This window comes from Lycium barbarum, chromosome 8 (genome assembly GCF_019175385.1).
Source record: "Lycium barbarum isolate Lr01 chromosome 8, ASM1917538v2, whole genome shotgun sequence".
NCBI classification, from domain to species: Eukaryota; Viridiplantae; Streptophyta; class Magnoliopsida; order Solanales; family Solanaceae; genus Lycium; species Lycium barbarum.
In genome coordinates, this window is record NC_083344.1 from 14,461,461 (window position 1) to 14,475,010 (window position 13,550).

The following is a 13,550-nucleotide window of genomic DNA, read 5'->3' on the forward strand; positions in this document are numbered from 1 at the left end:
ATTTCAACTCAAGTAACTTTTGGGTCAATGTTAGCCCAACCCATTTATTACCTCAGCCCATTTTGATTGTGCTAATTTCAGCCCAACCCGCCCATTTGACACCCCTACTTGTAAGTAAAGATAATTCAAGCATTTATAATGTAAATAAATATTAGTGAATAGAGTTGCTAAAAATGAAAGTCATACTTTTAAATACTAATGGTGGAACATTCTACTTTGAGGTTAGATTGGAATTTTAACGTAGCCCTACAGGGGCAGACAACAAAATATTGTATATATAAGATTTTTTAATTTATTTTTTATGTACATATATAGACTTTGAATAATGTGAACACAAAAGAAGATGTTAGTTTAGTGGTTACCTTGAGGTTCCAAGTTCAAATCTCAAGCACTACATTTTTTTTTATTATTTATCCTGGATCCGGCATGGTTTTTCCCTCCGTTTCAATTTATGTGAACCTATTTTCCTATTAGTCCGTGCCAAAAAGAAATGAAATCTTTCCATATCTGTAAACAATTTACCTTTATGCAATGATTTCTAGTCACACAAAATATATGTGACTCATTTAACACCATAAATTTAAAAGTCTTTTCCTTTATTCTTAAACTCCCTGTCCAGTCAAATTGATTCACATAAATTGAAACGGAAGGAGTATGCTGGTAGGATCTTGGTTAAATTCAAATGAAGTTCTAGAAATGATCTCTTTTGCAAATATTATATGCGTGCAATCCCCTCCGCAACCCCACGAGGGCGTGCGTGCTTAGAAAATGAAAAGGAAAGCAACAAAGGGAAAGAAAAGAATGTTTAATTTGTTAATTTTATGCAAAAAATCATAAATCTTGAAAAGTTATGATGAAATCTGGATGTGACCAATAGTTGATTTTTGGGTAAACGAACCTTTTTCAGATTTTCGTCTATTTCGTGAGGTCCGGAGGGTCGATTATGACTTGGTGGGATGGATGGTTTGATTCCCGAGGCGCTTGGTTGCTTTTTGGGTACTTGATTGGACACTTGATATTTTCCGTTTGGGGTTGACTTGGTAAATTAGACTTCCGTTGAAAATTCCGAGGCGACGGGTGAGTAAGTAGTGTGTTTTTTACATATGTGTGCATATCTGGTTTGTGTATGGGAGGCCTCCGATTGATGTCGGGATTTCGGGAAGTCTTGTGAAAAACCAGATTTTGCTGGTTTTGGTGTGACTGCTACATCAAGCTTAGTCCACCATGGCGGAGTTTTGACCACCATAGTGGTGGAGTGGGCTTTTTGGTTTCCGCCATGGCGGATGGTTGGACCGTCATAGCGGGTCCGCTGTGGCGCAGTCCTAGCCGCCACGGTGAGGGGTGACTTTTAATGAGTTTCGCCGTAGCGGAAGGCCCGACCGCTACAGCGGGATCGCCATGGCGACCCTGGTGACCGTTGCAGCAGTTGACGGGACCAGAAACCTATTTATTATTCCTTAGTTTGAGCCACTAGTTGCATTCACCAAAAATCTAAGTCTAAAGAGCTTTGAGGGCGATTTCTAGAGATCTTGTGGTGGAATCATCTTGGGGTAAGTTCTTAAACCTTAATCTTGCATTATATTTCCTTTACTAAGTAACCATGGTAGTAAATGGTTGTTGAGGATGATAGGTCATGGAACCTAGGTTGTTAATCATTAAACCCTCCAATCTAATTGGTTATTGTTGTTCTAAATATTGATTCTATCACCTATAGTTGTGCATAATAGATTTTAGGGTTGAATCTCTCTTGACTTGTAGAATCAATTCATGAAATTAGGGTTCTTACTACATTTGGGGGTTTTGACTAAGTTATGAAATTGAAGGTTCTAAAGTGATTAGAAACCAATAAAATTGAGGATTATGATTGTTGGGACTAAGGGTAGGGCAATTTCACCCTTAAGGTCCGGTTTTACCCATTTGATTCGTTAGGGGTATTTTGGGTATTCTTTACCAAATCGATTATTCTTCCAATTAGATGGTCTATTACTTACTTAGCGTTGCTATTGCTAGACTTTGAGCGTTTCGAAGCATTGCGTAAGGGGAAAGCTCAAGTGAAGTAGCCTGCGTTCCAGTTCTCCGTTCAAGGTAGGTTACGACTTACTTGAGTTAGACTTTGATTAGTAGATTGTATATATAGTAGAATTGATGGGAGAAATCATGATTAGGCTTTCGGGCATGAAGTCTAGTTGGATATTACCTAGGTTGGTATGACTTCTTATTATGCGGCTTGTCGCCCGTACTTTATGTATTCATGGTGTATTTGTTATGTTATTGGAAGCATGGGGCTGATATATATGCTCTTCGTGTTGATTGAGATATCTTGTATGTTTTATGTTATTGTTGAGTTAATTTATCTGAGTCTTGTTATGGCTTATGGCATTGTGATTTGCACTTCCTTAGAATTGATATTATTGACTGATCATGCTTACATTGGAGTGGTGCTTCATATTGGGTTCTAGACTTGAACCATATCTTGAGATTCATTGTGGTATACTGACATATATATAAGGCACATTTGATAGGGGTAAGGATGTGGCCTAGTTGTGGCTCGTGATCCGAGGTCAGTTCCGGAGCGAGTGATACATGAACACCATGGATCCCCCGCGGGTCATGACTATCGTGTGAACAAGGCCTTTAACATGTGTGTACAGTTGAGATACTTATCATTGGTTGCATTGCATTGGACATCACCTTATTCCGGTGATTCGTTATTGATTGGTTGTTGTTGATATTATTGTTGTTGACGTGTTGTTGTGCCTATCTGCTATCTTATTGGTTTTATCAATGTATGCATGATACTAATCTTAGTCGGTCTATGATATCTAACGATACATAATGTTTGTACTGATACTACCTTGCTGCGCCCTTTTTGAGTGTTGTTTGTGTTTCAGAGTCGTCTTCTAGACCTCGCATCTAGCCTTAGGCTACTTCCTGACAAGATCCGAGGGTGAGCTCCTATCTATACTCTCTTATCTGATGTTTATTTCATTTCCAGACATCTATATAAATATATAAAGCAGGGCACTAGGCCCGCTGATGTGGCATACCTCAGAAGCCAGCATTTATACTTATCTATTTTTTCCTATATTTTGCCATTTCTCCCTTAATTCCACTTAAAAAACCTCCAACAAAATAAATAAATCAATGGTTTGTCCAACAAAAACCTCCCGAGAGTAGCATCCTTCATAAATTCCCATTAACTGATACTGAAACGTTCCCTCCCGCAAAACCTACTGCTTCTTCTCCTCTTTTTCACCTTTTTCCTTTTCTATTTGAGTTCCATCTAATTGTCCTTTCCTACTCCATGTTCCAATTATGTTTGCACCCTTGAATTTTTGGCAGTGGCGGAGCCACTCATGGCCAAGGGTGGTCACCTGCACACCCTTGGCTGGAAAATGGTACTAGTATATGGATTAGATATTATAGTTAACTGGATATAAATTGAATTTTGAACACCCTTAAAATAATTGAGATAGATAGCTTAGAGGTAAAGGGTGTTTAATTTTATCTAAAAGTCACGGTTTAATGCTTGCGTCAAACGCTGATCATATTCGTTCTTTAAAAAAAAAATATACAAACAATGTTTGAAGCTACTTGGTTGATTTATATTTGCACTTATTTTCTTCCATGCTCCGACTAAACTTATTTGTATTTAAGTTATGATTGCATTTGGTTTATTCGTATGTTGGTTTGGAGTTACGTTGGACTCATTTGTTGAAGCTCCTTTAGTCTTTCTTCTTTCCTTCCTATTTTCTAGAAAAGAAGAAGAGGTATTTTTTTTATTTTTTATTTTAAAAATAAGACAACGAGATCTAATAGCAAGTTAGCAACCACTTATTTTGTTCTCTTTTCTTTTTTAATTTCTTTTGTGAACATTTTAATTATCCAACTTTATTCTCTCTCTTTCTTTCTTTTTTTCAAAGAAAATTAATTAGTCATTATCTCTCTCTTTGTAACATTCTCGGAATGCCCCTTGTTGTTCTCCACTTGTGGGATTACGTATACTGGGTATGTTGTTGTTTGTTGTTGCTGTCATTTGGTACTGTAATCACCGTAAGAGTTTTCTAGCAATGAAATTTATCAAGAATAACTTGCGAAATCAAATGGACCATAAAATTTTAGGCGGGTGTGCAGTGATGATGTTAAAAAAATTTTGTTGCACTCATTCATCGGAAAATAATTATATACTCATCAACATTTGAACAACCTTACCAAAATATCTGGCTCCGCCACTGATCTTTGGATTTTGGGTATTACGAGGGCTTCCTATGTAAACTTTTGCTTCTGGAGATTTCTTTATTTCCAAGTTCATTGTTTTACTGTGACGTAGGTGTTGTTGGTAATTATATTATAGTTATTTTAGCTTTATGATTGCCTTTGCCTGTTAAAATTCGTCGAATTAATTTGCTCAATCGAATCGCTTATTGGCTAATTTACGCGTACTCCTCTTTTCAGGCTCTGAAACTTGCTCCCTATCAAGTCTCGGTTCTCTTCTCAACAATTGTGAGCAAAACTAATCTCGCACATTTGCCCTTCTAATTTCAACTGATCTTCTTATATTTGTTAAATTATTTTTGTGAAACGTTTCACTTATTTGTTGTTATCGGGTTGAATAATCCGCTATGTCCTTTTGTATTCTAATTATTTATAGCTTTGTAGTACAAACATTGGAGGTAGGGGTGTACAAAGTAAACCGACAAACCGCACCAAACCGATAAACCGAGTCAAACCGAGAAAATAACCCGACTTGTGGTTTGGTTTGACTTGGTTTGGTGTTGAAAAAAAAAACCCAACCATAATTGGTTTGGTTTGGTTTTAGCTAAAAAAAGTCAAACCGAACCGAACCAAACCAACCCGACATTACATGTATTCAGTTTTTAAAATATTTATTTGTAATGTAATTTATAAATATTTCTTAAATTTTTTCGTAGTTTTTTATCGATTATCATATTATTCAAGCTTGAACTTAGAATTTTGAATATCAATAAATTTTATATCCTATGGATGTTAGTAACTCAAATAAAGTCCAAACCAAAACCAACTCAACACTAATGCACAAAAGAAATTCAATCTACCACTAAGAATGACAATAATGTTGGATATCTATTCTTTAGTTTTGTATAATTTGTTTAGGGAGTGAAAATACATAGCTTAAGTCTTTTTTCTTTGTCATGTAACTAATACTTGTTAGTTGTACTTATTTTAGATGACTTAGTATTTTTAGATTATAGTCATTTTCTTTATGGCTTATTAATTAGCAATATCTATTTTAACCGATTTTATTATCTTTTGCTGAATATTTAATACAATGTCATCACTCTTCTCACATTTTATGTTATTTTCTTAAGAAACACCTTAATTATATAGTTGTATCTTACTAGGACTAAAGAAATATTTAAAGTAAAAGTGTATATGTTTTGTATCAAGACTATTCCGGAAAAAAAAAACCCGAAAAATCCGAGAAAACCGAATAACTCGAGAAAATCCGAGGTTGAAAAACCCGAATTTTATTGGTTTGGTTTGGTGTATAAATTTTAAAACCCGACGCAATTGGTTTGGTTTGGTGTTTAAAAAATCCGAACCAACCCGGTCCATGTACACCCCTAATTGGAGGAGTGCAGAATGAGGGCCTATAGAGGTCACGCTTGAAACTTTCAACAATTCATTTATACTTGAGGTACTATATTCTTCAATTATGATTTGTTTTTGTTGTCGTATAGTTGGGTTTTATGTAATGAGGGAAAAATTAAAATTCGTACTTTAAAAGTAGATATATTACCAGCATGATTGGAGAGGCCCTACAGAGATGCGGCCGAGGGTAGAACAAGGGTCTGTAACGGTCAATCTTGAAACCCCATTGGTTCATTTAAACTTTAGGTATGTATTCTTCTATATTTTATTTTAGTTATTTCACATTTTGCTTTTCTGGGTAACGAGGGAAAAATGATATTCGTAATTTTATAGTAGATGTAACAAGTATGTGCTAATAACTTACTAAGATTTCATAGAGCTTGCTTCGAGAGGGTATTATGATAATGTCATCAGGGATTTTTTCCCCTTATCCATTTACGTTGTTAATTTTAGATAACTTGGGATCTTAATTTATCCCCTTTTCTTATTTGATTTTTCGGTTGGATTTTATTGTTCACACTGGACGTCCAACTTGTACTAGAAGAGCTTTAGAATCTGTTTATGGTATTTAGAGGCCTAAATGCCTTTGTAACCACCTTTATAGCACAAGTTAAGAATGACAATGAAAATAGACGCCTTATTACTGATTTCCTTAGCAATTCATGACCTTTCAGATGACTTAGCTAGACTGTGTTAAATTTTTATTTTGAATTTTCCTTTTGTTGTAGTTTTTCAATGAAAGACATAAGAGCTGCCGGGAACAAGTAGTTGCTAAAGATTTTAACCCCATAAAACTCTGTTGGGAATGTCTCCCTCTTTGCCTTTTGTTTCTCCTACTTCTCCTTTTTGATACAAAAAATATATGCCACTTAACACAGATTGGAGTTACAGCAATCTACATACCTGCAACTAAAGATATGCTTTGAACAACAAACAAATAAGACACTTTTACATAGGTTGCTTTGTGTAATGCTTTTTGTAGAGTTTAGATTCTTAATCAGAATGCTTCTTATTGTAAATTTGTAGTTCTCGCTAAATAAATAAACTGGTTCGGTGTTTTATAATTTTTGATTTACATGCATACGATGCACTGACTTAAGTATTGACAACTCTCATATACACTTCTTTCATTAAGCTGACTCTTGATGCCTCGAGCATATTTCAACCTTCAAAAGTTTGATTGTATCTAATCGTGATACTTTTTTGTTTTGAGTATAAGACACATAGGAAAATGACATGTTGATGTTTAAATGTTCACAATCTGTGAGTTGGTTAATTTTATTTTAGATATTTTTTTACATTTTCATTTGATGCAACATTTATAGAGTTTTTATTCGGAAGCTCTCTGAGCTTGGATTACGATCTTTGATTTATGTTAGAATCTTATACTTCTACTATTTATCCTTGCATTCGTTAGATATATAATTGCAAATGAAATCATTAATGCGGATATTATTAGCTTCTTTCAGAAATTTTCTAAAACTTTATACTGTTAAGATCTTTTCCCTTCAATTTCTCCCTTCTCTTTTTAGTATTTTTGTTGGTTCTTTATTGTAATGTTCTCCTGATTTTGAATTTATTTTTAGGATGTGCATAGTGGGATCAATCTCTCATCTCTACTATTTATCCCTTTCAAAGTGTGCAAAAGTATCAATGGAGTAGAATGCCACAACTCAACAAAGAATTTAGCAATTTGATCCTAAATGTTTTGAGTATCATCTGGATTATGCAAATCCTTTGGCTCTCTGTTGTATCTTCATTTTCCAGTGGCTTTCGCCTTTGATTGTATTTCTTCTTCTCGTGTGTTAGTACTATAGCTAATGACAGTAAGATGTAGGAACTTTCTTTCTTTTAATAAAGTTTTTGATGTTAAGTCTATCAGTTCGATGTTGTAGACCTGCAAAAAATAGGAAGCATGCTATCTTGACATCCTAATACTACTGATTGATCTTTCGAGTTTTTCTTTATGAGTAGTCCTTTTACTGTACAACTTTACATGGATGTTTACATACTTTACCCTTTTTGCTGGTGGAATAGCATAGGCCTCGAAGAATATTATAAACTCCTTTCCATGATAGATACAACAATGCACCATGAGATTTAGTATGTTCCACGTCTTTGCCCAAATGATATTAACGTTCTCCTACTGGTAATACATTTGAGACTATATAGATGAAGTATCACTTACTGTAATTGTTTTGTTAATGAGTTTAATTTTCTCATTGAGTACTCACATATTTAAAATTTAGTGCTTACGTTTAAAAGAGTGACGAGGGTTGCAATAAGTGGATTTTTTTTTTTGAAGAACTGAGTCGTCAAGTGGTCCTTCTGTTTATGTGGTGCTTGAGAATGTATTTTTTAATGTCATTCTGCCTTCTTAGAAATTACAGTTCGGCTGCAGACTTTTTGAATAGTGGACAAGAGTAATACTTACTGACTTAGCAAGTATACCAAGAACTCTATGAGAAGGTATTGTATTTACCAAAATGCATCATCTACTGTCATATCAAGTCTTTAATGCTTCCAGACTTTCAGTGTAGGTGCCATCACGACGGGTTGGGTCGTGACACTGGAAATGGTAGAAGAATCCATTGAGGTTTTTGAATTTTTTTCTTTTTTTGCAAACTTTATATGGGTGCAATCCCTTGTACACCCCCCCATGCGCGTGTAAGCAAATGAAAAAGGAAAGCGACAAAGGGAAAGAAAATAATCTTGAGTTGACCAATCAATAAGCTTTACACGAAATAATAATGGAGATCTAGCAAGGACTTGGACATTAGTGTGCAAGAGAGTGGGGACGGCTATGACTTTCAGATGCAAGATAATAGTCAGTTATGATGGCTGAAAGAGATAATACTGGATTTAGGCTACAAAAGAAGAGATAGGAATTTTAGGCTTCAAAGCATAGATGGGAATGTCTAAGGTTGTCTCTGTTTTGGACAACGAAGAGCGATAGGTTTGGAGCAAGAAAGTGATATTAATACTTGCAGACTAGGATGAGGCTAAAAGAGGAAACCGAGGATGTCAGTTAGGACTTAAAACTCAACAAGAGGCAAGCCTTCTAAAGAAGCAGTAGAAGATTCTCAAAAACTTGATTCATGAATGGAAAAATATTTACAGCAATAAGCTTTCACATTCCATTAGGAGTACAACATATTGGATATCAAGTTATGAACTCTATGCAGTAGATTCAAGAAACTAGTGAAAATAAAAATACTCTGCAAATCTGAAAGAAAGATAATGCACGCCATACACTTCGGGGTCTTCAAACTGAAGATTTGCTTTTAAAGCCTACCATTTTCGATTTATTGGTGAGTTTTGAAGTTTGTGTGCAGGTAGTTCAGGAGAGGGTACAGAGGTATGAAGGATAGGATCTGATCAACCTTGGAGCCTACAGAACTTATGCCAGGGGTAAATTCTGTACCTACATTTATAACATCTCTACTCTTTTGGTTGTCAACTTTATTGGACTCTCTAGCTCTTAATATTGATTCTTCTAACATAAAATACTCTTGCTTCAGTTTGTTAAGATATTGCATCAATTAGCAATGATTTGATTTGGATTTTGATTGTGTAATTATACACTTACCAAATTGCAGTACTTTAAATCCCAACCAAGCTTGAGGGAAATAATCTAGCTTTTCAGTGCAATTCTTTCACGAGGAGTTCAGGCGGTACAAATAGCACTGGGAGTATTACTCGTAAATTACATTAATATTAGAGTTTATAGGATTAAATATGGTGTGTGGCCTCTGTATATCTGGCAAGTATATTAGTTGTCTGTTGCAGGCATTTGCTCGCTTTTCATTTCTTGTCGTTGCATATGTTGGTCTCGTGTTTTAAAACACTGGTGGTGTTCTGTCATAGAATGATGTTTTGCAAGAAGAAATCATGTGGTGATATCTTATGTATGCCTTTTTTGTTATGTTAAAGCTTGTGTATTGGGATTTTTAACGATTGCTATGATTGCTTTATTTATGGCTTAAGCCAGTAGGTTGGAATTTCTCGTTGTAGTTTTGTATGCCAAAAAGCTTTTCACATTACTGGCATACCTATATTTTCGCGCAATACCACTTATATTCTCATCTTTATGCTTGAAAATTAAAATATATATAGTTGAGACTCCGAGCGGCGGCTATTACATTGCGACAATATCACATTGCGACAATTTTTCTTGCCAAGTTGGATGTCTCCAATGTAATCTAATGATATCAATGTGTTATTTCCACTTACCCTTGATCATTCATTTGCTTTTACCCAGGACACAATGCGCTACAGACTGCTGCCGCTGGTGGATAAACTATAAATAAGTTGTAAATATTTGTATAATCTAAATAAAATAATAAATTTAAAATTAATTTTGTTTGGATCGATTAAAAAGAAAATTAGGATAAAGGGAGTGCTAGTTAACTTCCCGTTGACAACCATTTACTACTAATCATTCCTTCTTACCTAATGCACTCTTTAACTTTCAATGACTACAACACTGAAGAAAAACGACATTTCCAGTCTCCGAGCAGTGGGTTTGAGACTCCGAGCGGCGGCGATGGCGAAAAAGCGATGCTTGTGAAGAACGATCTTTATGCTCCTCTCAGCTCTCTTAGCTGGAACTTTCACACCTGCCTTTGCTCCACTTCCATCTCTCGCTTCTTCCTCTTCAAGTTCCAACCTCGAAAGACTTAATTCTGTGATATGAATATGAAATTTCTGTTTTATCAAATGCCTAATTCTAGTCTTTAAGAAAAGTTAGAGAAGAGTACCACTAATTTTTATTGAATTTTGATTAACATCCACGATATGAACTTGTATAGACTCATTAGGAGTACTTTTTATTTGCGCTTGATTTGTATATTTAGTGTTATAGAAGGTTAAGAATTAGCATAAAAATTGACTAATTATGATGAATTTTATAGCGCGAAATGGATACAAGGTCTATCTGGACTAGTTCTGGATTGAGGTGTAGCTGATTGATTAATTGCACTTCATTTGTATATTCAGTGTGTAACAGTAGGTTAAGGATCAGCATAAAAATAGTCTAATTATATAGAGCAGAACGGATACAAGGTATATCTGGACTAGTTTAGGATTGAAAATATAGCTGCTTGATCGTACTTAATTTGTATATTTTGCTTTAGTGCTCATCAGAAGTTGTGTGTTTCTTTAACTTGGCAGGGTGATGAGAAAACTTTTGAGATTGCGGGTGACATGTTTTGGAAAATATACAAATTAAGTACGATCAATCAGCTATACTTTCAATCCTAAACTAGTCCAGATATACCTTGTATCCGTTCTGCTCTATATAATTAGACTATTTTTATGCTGATCCTTAACCTACTGTTACAAAGATGGAAAGCCTTTTCAGATTATGGGGCGGGACTTCATCCGTTTTCGGGTTCTTCCAGAGGTACTTCAGTCCATGGTTTCCTATTGATAGCTGAATACTTCTGATCATAGCGTGTAATCTTGAGCTTTTACCTAGGTCTCTCGAAGATTAATCTAGGGAAGATAGTCAGTTACCAAAAGAATAGGGGAATATATGACTCTACAAACTGCTGCTGCTGGTGGATAAACTACAAAATTCAGACCAGTTTCAGATCTCCATAGCGAAGAAGTACTTCAAGCTAGCAATATACCAGGCTAAGAGCTAAGAGTTAACACACTGCGAACCACAACATAATATTGGAGTAAACAATTCATGTATATGCCACATTCCATAAAATCACTCATGAGCAAGCAACTAAATGTAAAAATCCTTAACAATGACAAGTACTAATCAAAACATCCATCCACAAGAATATATGTAGTGTCATCAGATCTCAGGTATTGTCATTTCCATCTACATCCTCCTCTTCATCATCATTGATAACAGGGGGTTCCTCAATGCTGGAAAGAAATGCAACTTGAGTTAAGAAAATGACAAGTTAAAGTGTGGAAATAATGTTGAGATATGCAAAAGTATTTTACTTGAACTCTGCAATCTTCAAGCACACAAGGCGTTTCAGCTCTGTGTTGTAAAAGAAGTAGACGGTCTTACATCTGTAAAAATGAATGTTTTTGGGAAAAATAAACGTATGAAAAAACTGAAGATGAGTATGAATTGTTAACTCTAATTAGGGCGTTTATCAGATGGTTCGGTTGGGGTCAACATTATTGGTTATGGGGTTGTAAAAATGTAAAACAGATAATCGAACCAAGATATCGTCTATCGGGTTTCGGTTTATTGGGTCTCAATCATTATCAGTTTAATTATTGGGTTAACCAATAAGCAAACAAAACATTCAACCAGTAAATAAGTTAAATGTCAAGATATACAAGAAGATATATGAATTGCACACTGCTTTAATTACCCACTCAATGCATAACAACATAGATTTGATCCATTTCATTAACCCATTGGAGTTTCTGGTAAACAACAATCAAGGAACGCCTTTTGGCATGGATCATACTAATAAGATATTATAAACATTAATTACACTATGCACAGGTATGTTTGGACAGTCTTGTTCGGATCAGAGAAGACTGAATGTAAGCACTAAGTAGTTTTTATATTCAAGAGTTATCTATGAATAATGAAGGAAGACCTTTTCAAACATACTACAGTAACCCCCACATTATATATCTAAAGGTAAAATTGTAAATTTAATTTACTTATCGGATTATCGGGCTAACCAATAAAGAAAGGGGCATAACCAAGACCTGAACCTTTATCGCGATAATTATAAAACACTGACCCATAAAAACCCCAACAAACCAATGGCCCGGACCGTTAACTCAATAACACGATATTTGTTTCGGGTTATCGGTTTGACCCGAAATTTGTACACCCCTAACTCTAATGTTATATATCGCATGTCAATTTTTTCCATATTGTCTAAAAATCTACATAAACTTAAATAAGGGAAGAAGAAAATAATTACATGGCATCGTCATCCAAAATGATGTTTTCGTCACTTTCAAGGCTGTAGATTTCAGATATTTGGGCCTTAACCACCTTGTTCAACTTATCCTCCAAAGTAGTATAAAAGTTTGTGTCTTCATAGTCACAGTCCTTCCATTCCTGCAAACAATAAATTTGGATAAAGAGCATATTCGATGAGAAATTAAACACATAGAGATGGACTTTACTTACATTATCAAGTCGATATATCATTCCAATTTCTTGTCTGAAATCATCCCAAGTCCTTTCCAGAAAGTACATTTTTCTGTAAAATTTGGAAAGTCAGATGACTAAGAACAAAGATGATCCACTATTTAAAGAAAGCATGATGGCTTACTTGAACAACTCCCGGGTCAATTCCGGGTACATGTCCTTCATTATTTGGAAGAAATGCTCCTGCCATTTCCCTTTTGTACCTGTCCCTGAAACAAACTCAAACAGAGGGAAAAAAAAACCTTTCTAGTAAGGGGGAGCAAGGGACGGGATGGGGAAATAAGTTGAGTAGTCAATAAACAAGAAATTCATATACTTACAGACGAAAGTATTGAGCTCTCCTTTGATGCTACGGTTGCCCAACTTAATCTCTCTTAGGTAAGAGTTTAAAGTACCAAACTCATCTGATTGAACACAAGGCATTTTGAATGGAGTAGATTCTTGAACAAGTTGGAACTTCTGCTACTGCCTTGTTATGTGATATTAAGAAACATGAAATATAGAGAAACTACTGAATAAACTACTGAATGCATTGAATAATTCACAAGCGCACGTGGAAAAAAGAAGCACAGAAAAATGTGTATACAATACAACCTCAGTTAAATTTAAAGGTTATAGATCATGATAAACAGAGTCATCCACACACACTCTCGGCAGCATAAATAGCATCAATTTTCTCACGAGCTTCGATCTAACAATAATGACTAATTCTCGTCAATCACTCTCTTTCAAACACTCAAAGTTAGACAAATTACAAAGAGAGAACCAG

The 13,550-nt window shown here is 35.1% G+C and overlaps 1 protein-coding gene and 1 long non-coding RNA gene across 2 annotated transcripts; one reads left to right on the forward strand and one right to left on the reverse strand.

The window, feature by feature from the left end:
• Nucleotides 1-5,283: 5,283 nt before the first annotated feature.
• Nucleotides 5,284-9,558, forward strand: LOC132605011 (uncharacterized). Its single transcript, XR_009568966.1, has 3 exons — nucleotides 5,284-8,227; nucleotides 8,967-9,042; nucleotides 9,231-9,558. It is a non-coding gene; the product is annotated as an uncharacterized LOC132605011 (long non-coding RNA).
• Nucleotides 9,559-11,297: 1,739 nt separating this feature from the next.
• LOC132605012 (uncharacterized) lies at nucleotides 11,298-13,301 on the reverse strand. Its single transcript, XM_060318340.1, has 6 exons — nucleotides 13,102-13,301; nucleotides 12,906-12,990; nucleotides 12,761-12,833; nucleotides 12,549-12,688; nucleotides 11,596-11,667; nucleotides 11,298-11,514 (listed from the first exon to the last, which is right to left on the reverse strand). Exons 1-6 carry the CDS (start codon nucleotides 13,202-13,204, stop codon nucleotides 11,448-11,450), a joined length of 540 nt encoding a protein of 179 aa, XP_060174323.1. The 5' UTR covers nucleotides 13,205-13,301; the 3' UTR covers nucleotides 11,298-11,447.
• Between the last annotated feature and the right edge of the window lie 249 nt (nucleotides 13,302-13,550).